Source organism: Falco rusticolus, chromosome 1 (genome assembly GCF_015220075.1).
Source record: "Falco rusticolus isolate bFalRus1 chromosome 1, bFalRus1.pri, whole genome shotgun sequence".
Classification (NCBI taxonomy): Eukaryota; Metazoa; Chordata; class Aves; order Falconiformes; family Falconidae; genus Falco; species Falco rusticolus.
Window position 1 is genome coordinate 34,695,291 of NC_051187.1, and position 13,441 is coordinate 34,708,731.

Sequence of the window (13,441 nt, forward strand, 5' to 3'; positions counted from 1 at the left end):
GCCTGTAGTGATAGGAAAAGGGGTGATAGTTTTAAACTAAGAGAGGGTAGATTCAAACTAGATGTAAGGAAGAAATGTTTTATGAGGAGGCTGGTGAAACACTGGAAGAAGTTGGCTAGAGAGGTGGTAGGTGCCCCATCCCTGGAAACATTCAAGGTCAGGTTGGCCGGGGCTCTGAGCAACCTGATTGAGTTGAGGATGTCCCTGCCCATGGCAGGGGGGTTGGACTAGTTGATCTTCAATGTCTCCTTCCATCCCAAACCATTCTATGAGTCTATGATTCTTTAGTTGTCTTTTAATGTGACCGTCTGGGTTGGAAAGGAAAGGAAGAAATTCAGCATCTTTTGGCAATGGGAGGCGGTGACTCCAAAGAGCGCTTCCATCAGAGCCACTAATAGATTTTCTCTTGGGTAATGAGCGGTGGGGACAGTTAGCATTCATCTTAATTAGTCTTGAGCAAGAGCGAATGTGAGCCTTGGTGCTTTGAGCGCTGCATAATGGATAGCATGAAACGGCATCAAAGTCCTCGGCCCAGTGGAAATGAAAGGACTGAAAAAATACCATGTTTGCTGCATACATGCAAATGACAAGTTGTTTTGCCAGGGTTGAATGAGACAAAGCCAGGCCTGGGTAAGCTCCCGTCAGCTCCTTGGGGCTCCTGGTCCCAGCCCCTGTTGGTGGCAGCACGGGGAGTGGAGGTAAAGCCTCAGCCACCCAGGAGGTCCTTCAAAGGACAAAGTCTAACAGTTTTCTAATGCTATTAAAATGGCTCGAGCCACCCACAAAGGTAATGGATTGCAGAAACTACCAGGTTTTTGGATTCTGGGTGTTCCTTCTGGGAAAAGAAAAAAGGGGGGAGGGGGGATTTTCATTTGTATTGATCCTTCCCAAGTCCCCTGGGTCTGATCGAATCTGTAATGAAAGTGGGGGCATCAGCTGGTGCAGCTTTGTGGGGGGACACTGATGGCTCTTGTTGGATGGGAATGTTGTTTGCAAGAAGGGAGCAAGGTTAGTAGGTCTGAAAGGCAGGAGAGAGGAGGTTTGAGCTGGAGCTTGCCTGTGCTTTGAGCTCCTGCTGACTTTCATGGGGGATTTGGTGCAGCTTTTCTAAGAAGATTACTTGGTTTTTAGTTAAAAGCTTATGCGTGGCACTGGCAGCCTGTGCAAAGACCCTGGGATTTGCATCCTGAGATGCTTCTACCTGGGTTTTGGCCCCTTTCTTGTCACGGTGTGATGCCAGAACGACTCCAGATTTACAGGGTGCAACTGGGGAGCCAACTCAATGGCTGCTGGCACTCTTAGCCAGGGCTGCGTGGCTGTGATTTATGTCCCTGCCGTGATGCACTGGGAAGAACAGGGAGAACATTGAAGAACATTAGGAATTAAGCTTGACCATGGCAGGACTATATAAAGAGAATTGATTTGTTGAAGGTGCCTTTCAGCAGAGGAACTTGGAGTATTTCTGCCGGAGAGGGAGCATCTCCCAAAAGCTTCCCTGGTGCTGGTGTTGAGCTGGGGGGGAGCTGAGTGCCGAGCATGAACATAAACCCAGATCTTCTTCTTATGTGACATACCAAAGATGAAAAGAGAGTTTTCTCTTTTTTCCTCCATGGCAAAGCAAACTGGCTTTCATAACAGGGAATGCATTGCCTGCCACAAATTAATAGGGAAGGTGTGAGAGCGAGGGATGGGAAGAATATCTGAGATGCTACGCCTGTGTTGTACAGGATAACTTTCTTGCATTGCATGGGCTAAATGTTGGGGTTTATTTTGATTTTATAGTTTATTTCTACGCTGTTTTTTTGGCAATGTCTAATGCTGGGCTCCGCTGCCAGGAGGAACAAGCCTGGCTCCTCACAGGGGATCCTTTCCCATCCCCGGACCCTGTTCCCTGTGGCTGCAGGGGAGCTCTGGGCAAAGCTCAGCTTTAAATGCCCAGCTCTTCCGAGGCTCACCCTGTGCCAAACCTCATGACATTTACAGTGTCCCGGCTCAGCTGTGAAGGATTTGGGGCTTGTAAATCTTAATGCTCAAGGAGCAAGGGGTTGAATGGATATTTAACATGATTTGAAGGATGGGACTAAAGGGGAAGGGTGTAAGGCATTGCACTTAAGACAAAACAGATAGGGGCTGCTTCATTTTGGCCCCTGTGGGTGCTCCGTGGGGCCAGCTGGTGTGTGCTGCTTGCAGCCTGCTGTCCCCTCCAGGGAGCCATGGTGGCTCTTTGGGCTTTAATGAACAACAAGTTGGCTTTTTCTCCTCGCTACAACCCAACGATCCTCAACTCAAAGCATTCTATCAGCCTTCTTTCCTGGCCTGGAAAGTTAAGTAGGAGCTCGAAATCCTGCTCAATGGGAGGGAAACTGAGGCACGGAGCTGCCACATTGTTTTCCTCCACGCCAGGCTGGAGCCACACATCCTGGAGCTGCGTGTTTCCAAGCTGCCTTTCAGGTCTGGCCCTTCTCTCGTGGGTGTATTTTGGGAGCAGAAGCCATCAGGTCCTGCCTCCTCTAACCCATGTATGAGCACCTGCTTCGGGAGCCAGAGCATCACCTCCTGCCCTGCCTCTTAGTTGTTTTCCCTTTTACTTTCTGCTGCGTTCCCCCTTCCCTAGCAGTTAAATAATGGAGCTTGTAGATCATATAATAAGTAGGTATTGACTTCATGCCACAGGCTGGTTCAGAATTGATTGACCTGTGGGAATACACTCCTTCGCAATCAATAACAGGCCATCAGGCTGGATAAATCTTGATAACGACTGACAACAGGAAAGTCAATATGTGTATTAATATATACATTAAATGAGCATATATCTTCCGCCTGGAGACAGCATTGCTTTTGGCACCTTGTGAAGTGGGATGGGCTGGGGAGGAGAACAAAATATCTTGAGCAAAGAGGATGGCAGGGATAGGGAAAGGCAGCAGCCTGATCCTCCGTGAGGGTGTTTGATGTCGAAATCAGAGCTGGCTGCTTTGGTGCTGGCTGAGCTTGTCTCGCCCATTGTAGCATCAAATCCCCGCCAGCGGCTGTTCGTCAGCGCCGCCTTAACGTGTTCCGCTGGCTGGGGGATGCTTGAGGGGAAAGTTCTCCTTTGTATTTGAAAAGTGTTTCAAAATGCCATGGAAATATTTCTATTTTGGCCGTGACTTCTTGGGGAAAGTACTTAACGCAGCGGGACTCGGCGCTAAGGCACTTTACTAGAAAGGACGGGATTTAAGTGAGTGTTTAAGGGAAAGCCTGTCATTAAGTGCCCTGCTGGGAGACGGTCCCACCAAGTCTTTCTGTTCATGCCAGCTCTTCCCTTTGCTATTGATGACATCTCAGCATGATTCTTTTTTTTTTTTTTTTTTTTGAGTGTCCTCAGTGCCAAGGATCCACTTTGGGGCTGAGCAGGGCTGTTTGCTGGGGCACCTCCATGCTGGCATCCTCCTGCCTAGCCAAAGAGGAGGCTGTCCAGGGAAACAGATCCCTCCTATGACAGCATTATTAATTTTTTATTAATCATACTAATAATTATTATTGCTATTCCAAAGTGGAATGGAGTTCTAGTGAGACAGCAGTCTCGATCGAAAGACTTGCTTCTTCCCTCTCTTCAAAAGCAGGATTTTTTTTTTAAATTTCTTTTTCTTCCTGAAGTACAAAATAGCAGGAGGGTCATGGCACAGAGAATATATTAGGCTCCTTCCAAGGCAAGGATAGGTCAAAGCACCTTTGCACATCCCCGTGTACCCAGCCAGCCCTTTCCGAGCTGATTACCAGCGCACCCTTTCAAAAGGCAGCAAGTGCCACCCGAAGCATCAAGTATTTTCGGATGACTTGTTTGCAGCCAGGGCTTTAGATAAGCCCCTGGGGCCTGTGGCTGCTTTGCATTCACCTCTCTCTTAGCTCTTTTCCCTGCAGCTGTAGAATAGCTCGTCTCCTCTGACACTATCTCCTCCAAATAAAAATGCATGGAGTTTGCTTTTTCTAAATAACTTGTTTTTTTCCGAAGCGACGATGGAGTTGGAGCTACTTTTCGGGGAGGCTGATCTCCCTCCTCCTACTCCAGCCCTTGTGGTTTGGCTGCGCTGGCTGTAGTTATCTCGCATGCCAGCTGCTGGGAGGAAAATTTTGCTGCCTAAGTAATATCCATCAAAGGACGGTGCTTCCATCAGGCGGAGATAGAGAGCGCGGGATGAGGGGACCATCGTCTCTTCAGGGCTTTTCGATTTCCCCATCTCATTTTGCTCTGCAGAGGCTCCTCCAGGCAAAGTGGGAGCTGGGTCGCTGCAGGTTCCCGGCTGGCAACCTGGGCTTTGCTGTGGCCAAAACCATTGCTTGTGGCAGGTAATGAATTCCCTGCTGGGGTTGCTTTGGGAGACTCGTGTGAGGGTTCAACTTGGAGGTGCAGTTTGATGGGATAAGTATTTGCACCCCTGAGCGATGCACTTGGCAGGGCCAGGCTCTGATGGATGCTGATGCTCAGCACCAGGTCTGCAGCCTTCTGGTCCAGCCTTTATTTCGTGGCACTGCACTGCCGTGAAGCTTTCGGCTGCTGCTTTCCTTCCTGGTCATGGTCCAGCAAGGATGGGTGGTGTTTCTTGGGGCCCGGGGAGGAAGGAAACCACATCTTGCTTTTGTTGAAAGCGATGGGAGCAGAGGGGAAGGGAAAGAGGAGGGAAATGAAAGTTGTAGTTCTGGGCTGAAATGCTTCCAACTAAATCTCTGTGTGCTGGGTGCATGTGGCTCAGAGAAGAGCTGCTTCGCTTTACCTGGAAGTTTTGGCAGTGGTGAATCCCAGTGAAACCAGTTCTGAGCATCCCTCTGCGTGGTTGGAGGGACCTGGGGTTGCTCCATAGCTGGCCCATGAACCAGCCAAGCCTTCCGTCTTCCTCTTATATATATATATATCTATAGGTGTGGGGTTCAACACATGCCAGCCTTCTCCTTAGGCTGAGACCTAACAAACTCATTGCAGCTCTTGTCGGTGTGACCCCCGCTTGTCTTGGCTGGCTGTCCCCACAGTCCTTGGGGTGGCATTTAGATGCAGAGGGCTTGGGGAACTCAAGCTGGATGATGCCACAGCTCTGCTTCACTCTTGCTGGCGTAGTGGGGAAAGCGTGCATCAAGGCTGCGATATTTCTTATTGATTTTGAGGAAAACAAAGCCTAGGGATAAAAATTAACCCAAATCTCTCCCTTTGCTGCTCTTCAGCCTTGTTTCATTTTCCATTTTGTGAAACGCATTTGTGGCTGTCTAGTTTCAAGCGCACAATTGCCAGACGTCAGTAACAGAGAAAAACAAGCCAATATATGGAAACAGCTTGAAAACTTCCCGAATAACTCAGGCACGTGCAGGCACATGCAGTACTCATCCCTCTCTTCTCTGCTGCAGCTAGTCTTACTCAAATGAAATCAAATAGGTCCCAGCTCAGCAGCTCTGGTTGCTGTGGCTGTATCTTTCTTAATATTCCCCAAAGATTTCTTTTTCTGTGAAATACTAAAAACCAGTAAACTGATGGGGAGTGTGGAAACATCTGAGCAGCTCCTCCTTTGCTCTGTTTTTCCTCAAGCACAGATGTAACCTGCTAGCTGAGGTATTTTTATATTAAAGTACTTATTAATTCCCATTCTCTCTCCTTCTGTGTCTCCCCTGGGTGTATAGTGTCGACTATCACCATGGTATCTGAGCTGGTTCCCCATAAATCAATATACTAGCAAGTAATGAGCTTCCTGGGTCTGGCATTTATCACTTTGGGGTGTTCAAATGATCCTATTTAATTTAATGGGCATTTATGTGGATGGTTGGGCAGAGGGAAGAAAAGCACAAAACACTGGTAACGGCGTCGCGACCTGCGTACAACCGCCGTACCGTCAGCACTGGATTTATTCCTGCTCCTGAGCGGGAGCCAGACGGAGGTCTTCAACCCTATAGAGGTGATGGCCATCAATATTATGGGGGTGGAAAAACCCCAGCGGGTGGGGGATGGAAAAACCCCAGTGGGTGGGGGATGGATGAGGCTGTTTTCACATCAAATGGCAAAAATATCAAGAGGCAGTGCTCCAGCTCTTCCTCACTCATCCCTTCCAAATTGTTCCTCTGCAAGTTGCTTTGGCTTTGCTCCCATTGCTGATGTCTTCAGCCCACTTTGGTGAAATGCAGAGTGTTTATAAAGCAATTTGGGATTTGGCTTGCTTGGCTGAACACTTCAAAACCTCATTTTGAATAGAGAGTTGCATCTGCAGCGGGCTGGGGCTGGGACCGTCCTAGTGCTGGGGAAGGCTGTGAGGTTGCGCCGTGGGTTGAGGTGCGCTCCGGGATGCTAGGGACCCTGGGAAGGAGCTTTGCATCTCCCCGAGCTGCCTGACCAGGCTGTCCCTTGGCTCTGGATGGGGTTTGGTCACCGCACGGTACCAGGCCACGTGTCACCAACCTGCCTGCTCTGCCGACAGGTGGGATGGAGAGGTTTAGGAGGAGAAGACAAGTATTTATTTATGAATGTGTACTCCAGTGGTGAATAAGCTGGGATGCATCTGAAGATGCAAATTGTCTGCCTTTGTTTCTGGTGTCAAGCGTAGGCGGTCTCTGGCCTTGTGATCTGCAGCATCGCTCGCTCGAAGCTGGATGGGTACCTCAATGCTGTGGTTCAGCGGAGGCCTCTTGAAGTGGAAAGGCAGAAGATGATGTGCGTGCCCTGGGAGCCGTGCTTTGTGCCTGCCGCTCCTGCCCGAATGGGGAATGATTGACGGCAGATGAGGAACGAGAAGAAGTGAAATTGTTGAGCTCTGCCATGAAAAGGTTCTGCAGGTGGTGGCTGAATAGGCTCAGGTGCTGCATAATAGGTATCAACCAGGCTTTATCTCTGCATTGGCAGCTCCTTATCCAGCAAGAAAACTCTAACAAATGCCAGTGCAACGGTCGCTTGTTGAATTAATTCAGAGGAGTTATTCATTGAGGGGAGGAGAGAGGCACCTGGGCTGCCTTGCCAGCTCTCCCAGGGTCTGAGGAGCGGTGGTGGCATGTCCCATGCCCACGGGACCTTGCCATGTGCTGGAGTCACCACCGCAGGGCCGAGCGGTGGCTGCTCTCCTTGTGCCAATGCTTGCGCTGGGTGCATTCATTGCCTCTTTTAATGTGGTCCCTCTGTAAATGAAGTGGAGAGATGGGAATCTCATCAGAAAAGGGCTGCGCGCTCTGCTCCTGGGGTTATCTCAGCAGTTCAGATAGGCAGAAATTTGAGGATTTTTCTCTAAACAACCTTTTTTTCCAGGAAAACAGCTGATCTTAACTCACTTTAGGGCTGAAATCAAACCCTGTTCCAGCACTAATCTATTCATTGCATTTGCAGTCTTGATTCCTGACTAGTGCAGACCACAAGTGTCTTTGTGTAATGGTTTTCTCAGGGGGAGAACAAGCATTTTCTGGGGAACGGGGAGGGATGGGGGAACTCCTCCCTGTGCAGGCAGGTCAGGCATGGGAGGTGGTGGAAAGCCTGTTGCATTGTAGAGCTTAAAGCTTTACAGGTTTAGTTAGCAAATTAGTGCAAGAAAACTTCATACCGTAAAGGTGGTGGAAAGAGAATTCATGTCTGTCCTTATTTTGCACACTTTAATTCCAGTTGCAGAAACCCAAAGGTTTTCTTTATCGCTTATTTCCAAGTAGGATTTTGAGTGCTTGGATCTTAATCTTCAGTCAAATTCATATTTGACTGCAGCCAAACTGTTGCAGAAGATAGGAAGCGGCTGGTTTAGTGAGAAGAAGTTCTCATTTGTAATTGCGGGTGCCTGGGGTTTGCAGTCCAGCTGATGTGCTCAGGGATGTGCTGAGACACCTGAGCAAGGAAAACCATTACTGAGGAGGCAGCTGCATGGGTACAAAGATGCCCTAAAATCCCTACCACAGCTCCCTTGCATTCAGCCAGGTTATTTCCATCACAACCCCTGACAAAGTACTTTGAAGGGTGCTGTTGTCTTTCCAAAACCTGTGAGATATGGGACTGGTCCTGTTCCAGCTTTGCTGCTTGACCTGAAAATGGTGCGCTCTGCCCATGGAGGGATGTGGAGCTTTTGGTTTAGGAGCAGGAGAGTCCTTTGTACCCCTGAGCTTCTGAAGAAGCAAGCAAGGTTTAATCCCAATGAACACCATCCAGCTTTCCCCAGCTTGCTGGAGGCAAGCCTCTAACATCCCTGCTCTTGGGGACTAACTGCTCGTGGGAACGTTATCTGCATCCCAGTGATGGCTTTGGCCATGCGGCAGTGAGGGGGGGATGGCAGCAGCGCTGTGGTTCGGGGAGGTTGCTGGTGCCATTTTCAATGTCCCCAGGGAAAACATGGCGAAGTCTCCGGGGGGTTTTGCCTCATCGTACTGCCGTGAGCTAGCCTCCGGATAAAAAATAAAAGTGGGGCTTTACCAGAATGATGCATTCCCAATTTATCCAGATTTGCAACCCAGGAGAAGTTGCTGTGGGGTGAGGCTGCTCACCGCTCTGTAGGGCTGTGCTGAACATCGCTGCCCTTGGTGTGCCTCCTCCCCTTGTCCATACCAGGGGTCCAAACCATCCCCTCTCTCCATCTGAACAATGTGGTACCCAGGCAAACCCAGGGTGGCTCAATGTGATGCTCCTCAGCCCTTCAGAATGAGGCACAGCTTGGGCTGGTTGTTTGCATCCAAATGGGGCAAACCTCCTGACCTCCCAGGGAACAAATGCAGAGCCATCTGTGCTGGCATCCCCAGGGCTGGAGATGGGCAAGGGGGAAAGCAGTGGATGGAGCCGAATGAGGATGCAGCGGAGGGAGAGCAGGGGAATTAAAACCTGTAACTTTTTATTTGTTAACTAGAACAGGATCAAATTAATGTCTGCAGTCGCCGAAACCTCTTTAACGAGATGTGTGTCGGGTGCTTTATTTCCCAGGCACAGGTATCCAGTCTCATCTTTCTAAAGTTGCCTGTAATGAGCGTGGGTGGATACAGAAAAGCAAAAAAGCCCTTTTCTGTGGGCGGGAGTCGAGGCAGCATCCACCCACGTACTCCATTATGATATTCAAATGTCAATATATTTTTAATTGGTTTAGACCCTCCCCCCCCTTCCAGCTGCCTTTGGTAATTAAGGCTCTGTAAATAGATTTTACTGTAATTGGTACGAGAAGGAAAATTGGAGGACATTGTACAGTGCATTGGGGTTTTGTTGTTTTTTGTTCTTTTTTTCTCCCTGTCTTTCCTCTTTTGACTCATATTACATCTGTGAGTATTGTATCCTTCAAGGGAAGAGGCGGGGAGCCGCGGCCAGTTTTGCACAAAAAGTCTGAAGCAAGAGGGCCAGGTGTTTTGCTCATGGCTGGGATGTGGGAAGAGCCGGGAACTAGCCCAGGTTACTGGGAGCAGCGCGAGCTCCACCCCAGTGCCGAACTGGGGAGAGCCCCCAGTTTCCCTGCTGAATCTTCAGCCTGCCTTGAGATGTAGCCAAAGCTCTTGCAGTTATTTATAGTTCCCTGCCACAGCCGCTGCCTTTATAATTTGGGGATGTTTCTTGGCCGGGGTTTATAATCCATGTTTTCATCTTCTCCCTTTTCCTGTTCTTTCAGCCTGTGTAAAGGACGGACTCTCTACTCAGTGGTGAGAGATGCCAAAATCGTCCTGGATGTCAACAAGACAAGGCAGATAGCACAAGAAATTGTGAAGGTACGGTGTGGTGTGGGGGCAGCTTGTCACCAGTGGGGTCCACATCCAGCCCAGAGCTCAGCCAGGCTGCTCCAGGGAGCGGGAGGGAAGAAGCCAAGGAGGCTGGGCAGGATAGCACCTCTTGACTTTAAAATCCAGGTCTCTTAAACCTCCCTCACCCACTTTGAGCTGAACTGGGGTGCCACCAAGGCTTCCCAGAGGCTCCCTGTGCAGTGATGAACTTGGAGCTCGTCCTGGCCACAGCTCCTCTTCCCCCTTTGAAGCGCAGATGTTTAAGTCCAGCTTTGCTGCCATGAGTGAATTGCTGGCTGGGTATTCCTCTTCACTTGGAAAAAAAGAAAAAAACAATCTGCTGTTGATTTGAGGTTTTCACATCTCTGGTGCAAGCATCCCTGCAGCCAGGGTGCATGGAGGAGTCAGTGCCGTGGTGCTTGTGGCAGGAGGCTGTGCACGCCACAAGGCAGAGCACACGTGCAGTTTTCAGAGCTAAAAAACCTTTTCCTTTCACAGAGATGACTCAAAGTGCATCTTCGACACTTCAGATGCGACCGTATGAATAGATGCTGAGGAGGATCCTCACGTGGCAGGGTCAAGTGGCTGGGAAGTTGGGTCCTGAGCCATCAAAGCTTCCCATCGAGTGTCTGCAACGGCTTGTTTTCCTAAGTGGTGCTGAGCCGTCTGCTAGAGTAGGGTTGTACTGTGATTCCAAACATATTTAACACTAAATGATACCAAAAAGATTTGGCACGTGTCCTACCATGGGAGATGCGACAGTGGCCCTGTGTCTGCTCGAGGTCAGCTAGCACCTCTGGTAAACAGCCATAGCAAATCATCTGGGGCTGAGCTTATGTTGAACATATTTCTATTGGAAGGGGAAAAAAAGCCAGTAGTTTTTTTGGCAGATCTTAAACCCCCTTAAATATTCAAATCCATGTTATAAATAAGAACGTGTTCTGCAATATACCCTGAGCGGTGCCATTCCCCTGCCTGCGCTTATGCTGTCTCTTATTAGATTGTCTGGTTTGCATTTACTTACACCCAGATTTAGCAAAGTGCATGCTGTTTTAAAGTAAATTCCTTAAATTCCCCTGAAGCCTCTGGGCTCTGGGCAGGAGCTGACAGTTGAGCACAGGCTTACCCTCTTTGCTGAGCCAGTGTTGCAAGGGGCGTCTTGGAGCAGCAAACTATGGCCTGAATCCGTGCTGAGGGCTTCTTTGCTGATTTCTAGTTTCAGTCTGTGTTTTCCACTTTTAAAGATGGATTTTTCCCACTGAGCAAACTCTGAGGCATCGCACTGGGTTGCCTCATATGTTTTCCCCTGACTGCCACTGCAGTTATGCTCAGGGTTCTCGTGTCCCAGATGTTCACAGCAGGAGGTAATGGCTGGGTTCAGCCCCTTTCTCCAGGCGGGTTGCATCGCTGCCTATGGGTTGGGGTTTGGAGGACTGGGCTGAGAGACCCCTGTCCCCTGCACGTGCATATAGGGAGAAGTTGGAAACTTCAAAGTGTGGTGTTGCGAGGCATTGCCGGCACTGGGGAAGCGTGGCTGGGTCTGTGAGATGAAAGCAACACGGTGAAGAATGTCACCCATGAGGTGCTGAAGCAAATCAGCAGGACTGCACGCAGAGCTCGCTGCAGCCCCCCTGCATCTCCTCTCCTCCCGGCGAGCACGGGGCTGGGTGCTCCTGCTGCAGCCCACCAAAGGGCAGAGGGACTTTGGGGCTGGCCCAGGTCCCTGTAGGAGTTCACAGAGGTGCAAAGGCAAAGCTGTGCAGCATGGGTGCTGAGCCCAGGCTCTCCCTGTGCACCCAAGGGGTTTTAAAACAGCAGCTCCGGCTTGCTGGAGAGGTTCCATCATACCCTGTCGCAGCTGCTGTGCCCCAGACACATGGCCCATCACTGCTGTGCACCAGGAGAAGCAGTTTCTCTGCCTTCCCACCCCTCCATGTCAACCATCAGCAGACATGAAGGACGTTTTGGTGGACTTGGAGGTGGCTGGTGTGGAGAAGCGAAGGAAAACCCCGACATCTTGCTTTGGTTGGGCTGGGGGCTGCATTGCCCGGAGGAGCTGGAGACGGGACCACAGCAGGGGCTTTGGCTCAGCTACCCGGTCGCGGCAGTTGTTTGACTTTATCCTTTGAGTCCCCTTATGCGATAGGAGAGCCGTTAAGATTATTGGATTAGCGGATGCAAGGGCTCTCGTTATGCCGTGATCCTCGGAGGCGAAATTTAATTTATTTAAGAAGCGAAGCCGGCAGAGGGAGCTGGCTTTTCGCACACGCCGGGCAGCCGAGCAAATTAAGGCGTTACTGGACCAAGAGTGTTTTCTCACAGATCATCCCGGGGGTGAAGGTGGCAGAGCTGGAATTTGCAGTGGGATCTGCGTGATACCCTATGGAGTGAGATGAGGGATTTGGGTTTGCTGAGAATTCCTTGAGAAATACCTCCAGCAAAGGCTTGGCTGCGTGTGAGGATTGCATGGGAGATGCATTCCCATCCATGCTGTGTGCAAAGGGTGCAAAGGCCCTGCTGCCTGCTCTGAGCTCCTGTCAGCCCTGGCCGATGGGAGGGGGCTGCAAAGCATCCCCATGGCACCGGGTCTCATCCTGTCCCATGGATGCTCAGGGCCCTGCACTGCACCTTGCAGGAGGAACAGGCTCGCAGCATTGAAATGCTGTTTCTTGCATAACCCTGGCACTTTATGAAGGTGACAGTGACATTTTAAAGCAGATTTTTAAACCTCATTATTATTTCATGTGCTGGGATCCAGAGACCCCTAATTAATCCCAGTGACTGGAATGGTCCTGGCATGCAGCTGCAGCTGTGGCATCTTAGGACCAGCCGCAGCCCCAAGTACTTTCCTTCCTCCAGCTTCTCTTAGCAGAGGCTCTTCAGGATTTGACCGCTGAGGGGTGCGGGTGAACCACTGTATCTTGCTGGGTTGGGGTGTTTGCTGTCCCCAGCAGCACGTTGTCCCTGGCTGCCCCCAGGCTTTCCGGCTGCTGGAGCAGAGCCCTGCAAGTCTCTGCCACTGGTGAGACCTTTTTCCCCCCATATCCTGCGCATTTGCATTTGAGGATTTGGGGTTTTTTTCAGGTTGCTTTCCCAATTTTTCCCAATCGTTTCTGATTTTGGATTGTGACTCCCATCTCCACGTTGGCTGCAAATTACAAATATATTCATGTTCCACTGCCTGCGTGGTTAATGACGGGACGTGAAAAGATCAGACCTAGGATGGACCCCTGTGGAAATCCAGTTAGTAAATCCCCCCATGCCAGCGATAGACAACTGATATTTGCTCTTAAGCAACAGTTTGCTGGCCCATTTGGCTTTTTTCCTTCAGTAGCTTCCTCTTGAGCAAGTTTCCCTTAGTCTGCTTATGAGAATGAGAAGTGGGACAGCATCGAAAGCCCTGCTGAAGTTGGGATAAATGGCTTTTATCGCCCTCCCCACTCCCGTTATCCCGTTGAGCTGAATGTCCGCTGCATGGAGCTGTCAACAGCCTGTTTGATTTGCCGATGCTAAACAAGCCTGGTGCAGAGGAGTTTGGATTTCCCACCCATGGCCTTTTTTTGCATCATTAGCAATAATTTTAATTAACCACCAAGTAGCTTTACTTAGGGGAAAAGAATTAAGGCAGGACTCCTGCGAGGCGCTGGTTCCCAGGCTAATGGTGTCGGTGTGCACATAGGAGGCACTAATGGCTCAGCCAGGGTGTGTGATGGAGAGCTTTGACTTATTACCCCTCTGCTCCCAGCCCCAAAGTGAACAAAGGCGAAAACAT

General features: G+C 50.1%; 1 protein-coding gene across 2 annotated transcripts in view; it reads left to right on the forward strand.

The window, feature by feature from the left end:
• KSR2 (kinase suppressor of ras 2) overlaps positions 1-13,441 on the forward strand; it is an 87,131-nt gene that overhangs the window by 58,632 nt on the left and 15,058 nt on the right. For both annotated transcript variants that reach the window (XM_037385238.1, XM_037385320.1), the window contains exon 15: positions 9,561-9,657. In XM_037385238.1, the coding sequence (XP_037241135.1) occupies positions 9,561-9,657 (97 nt within the window). The remainder of the gene's footprint in view (positions 1-9,560; positions 9,658-13,441) is intronic.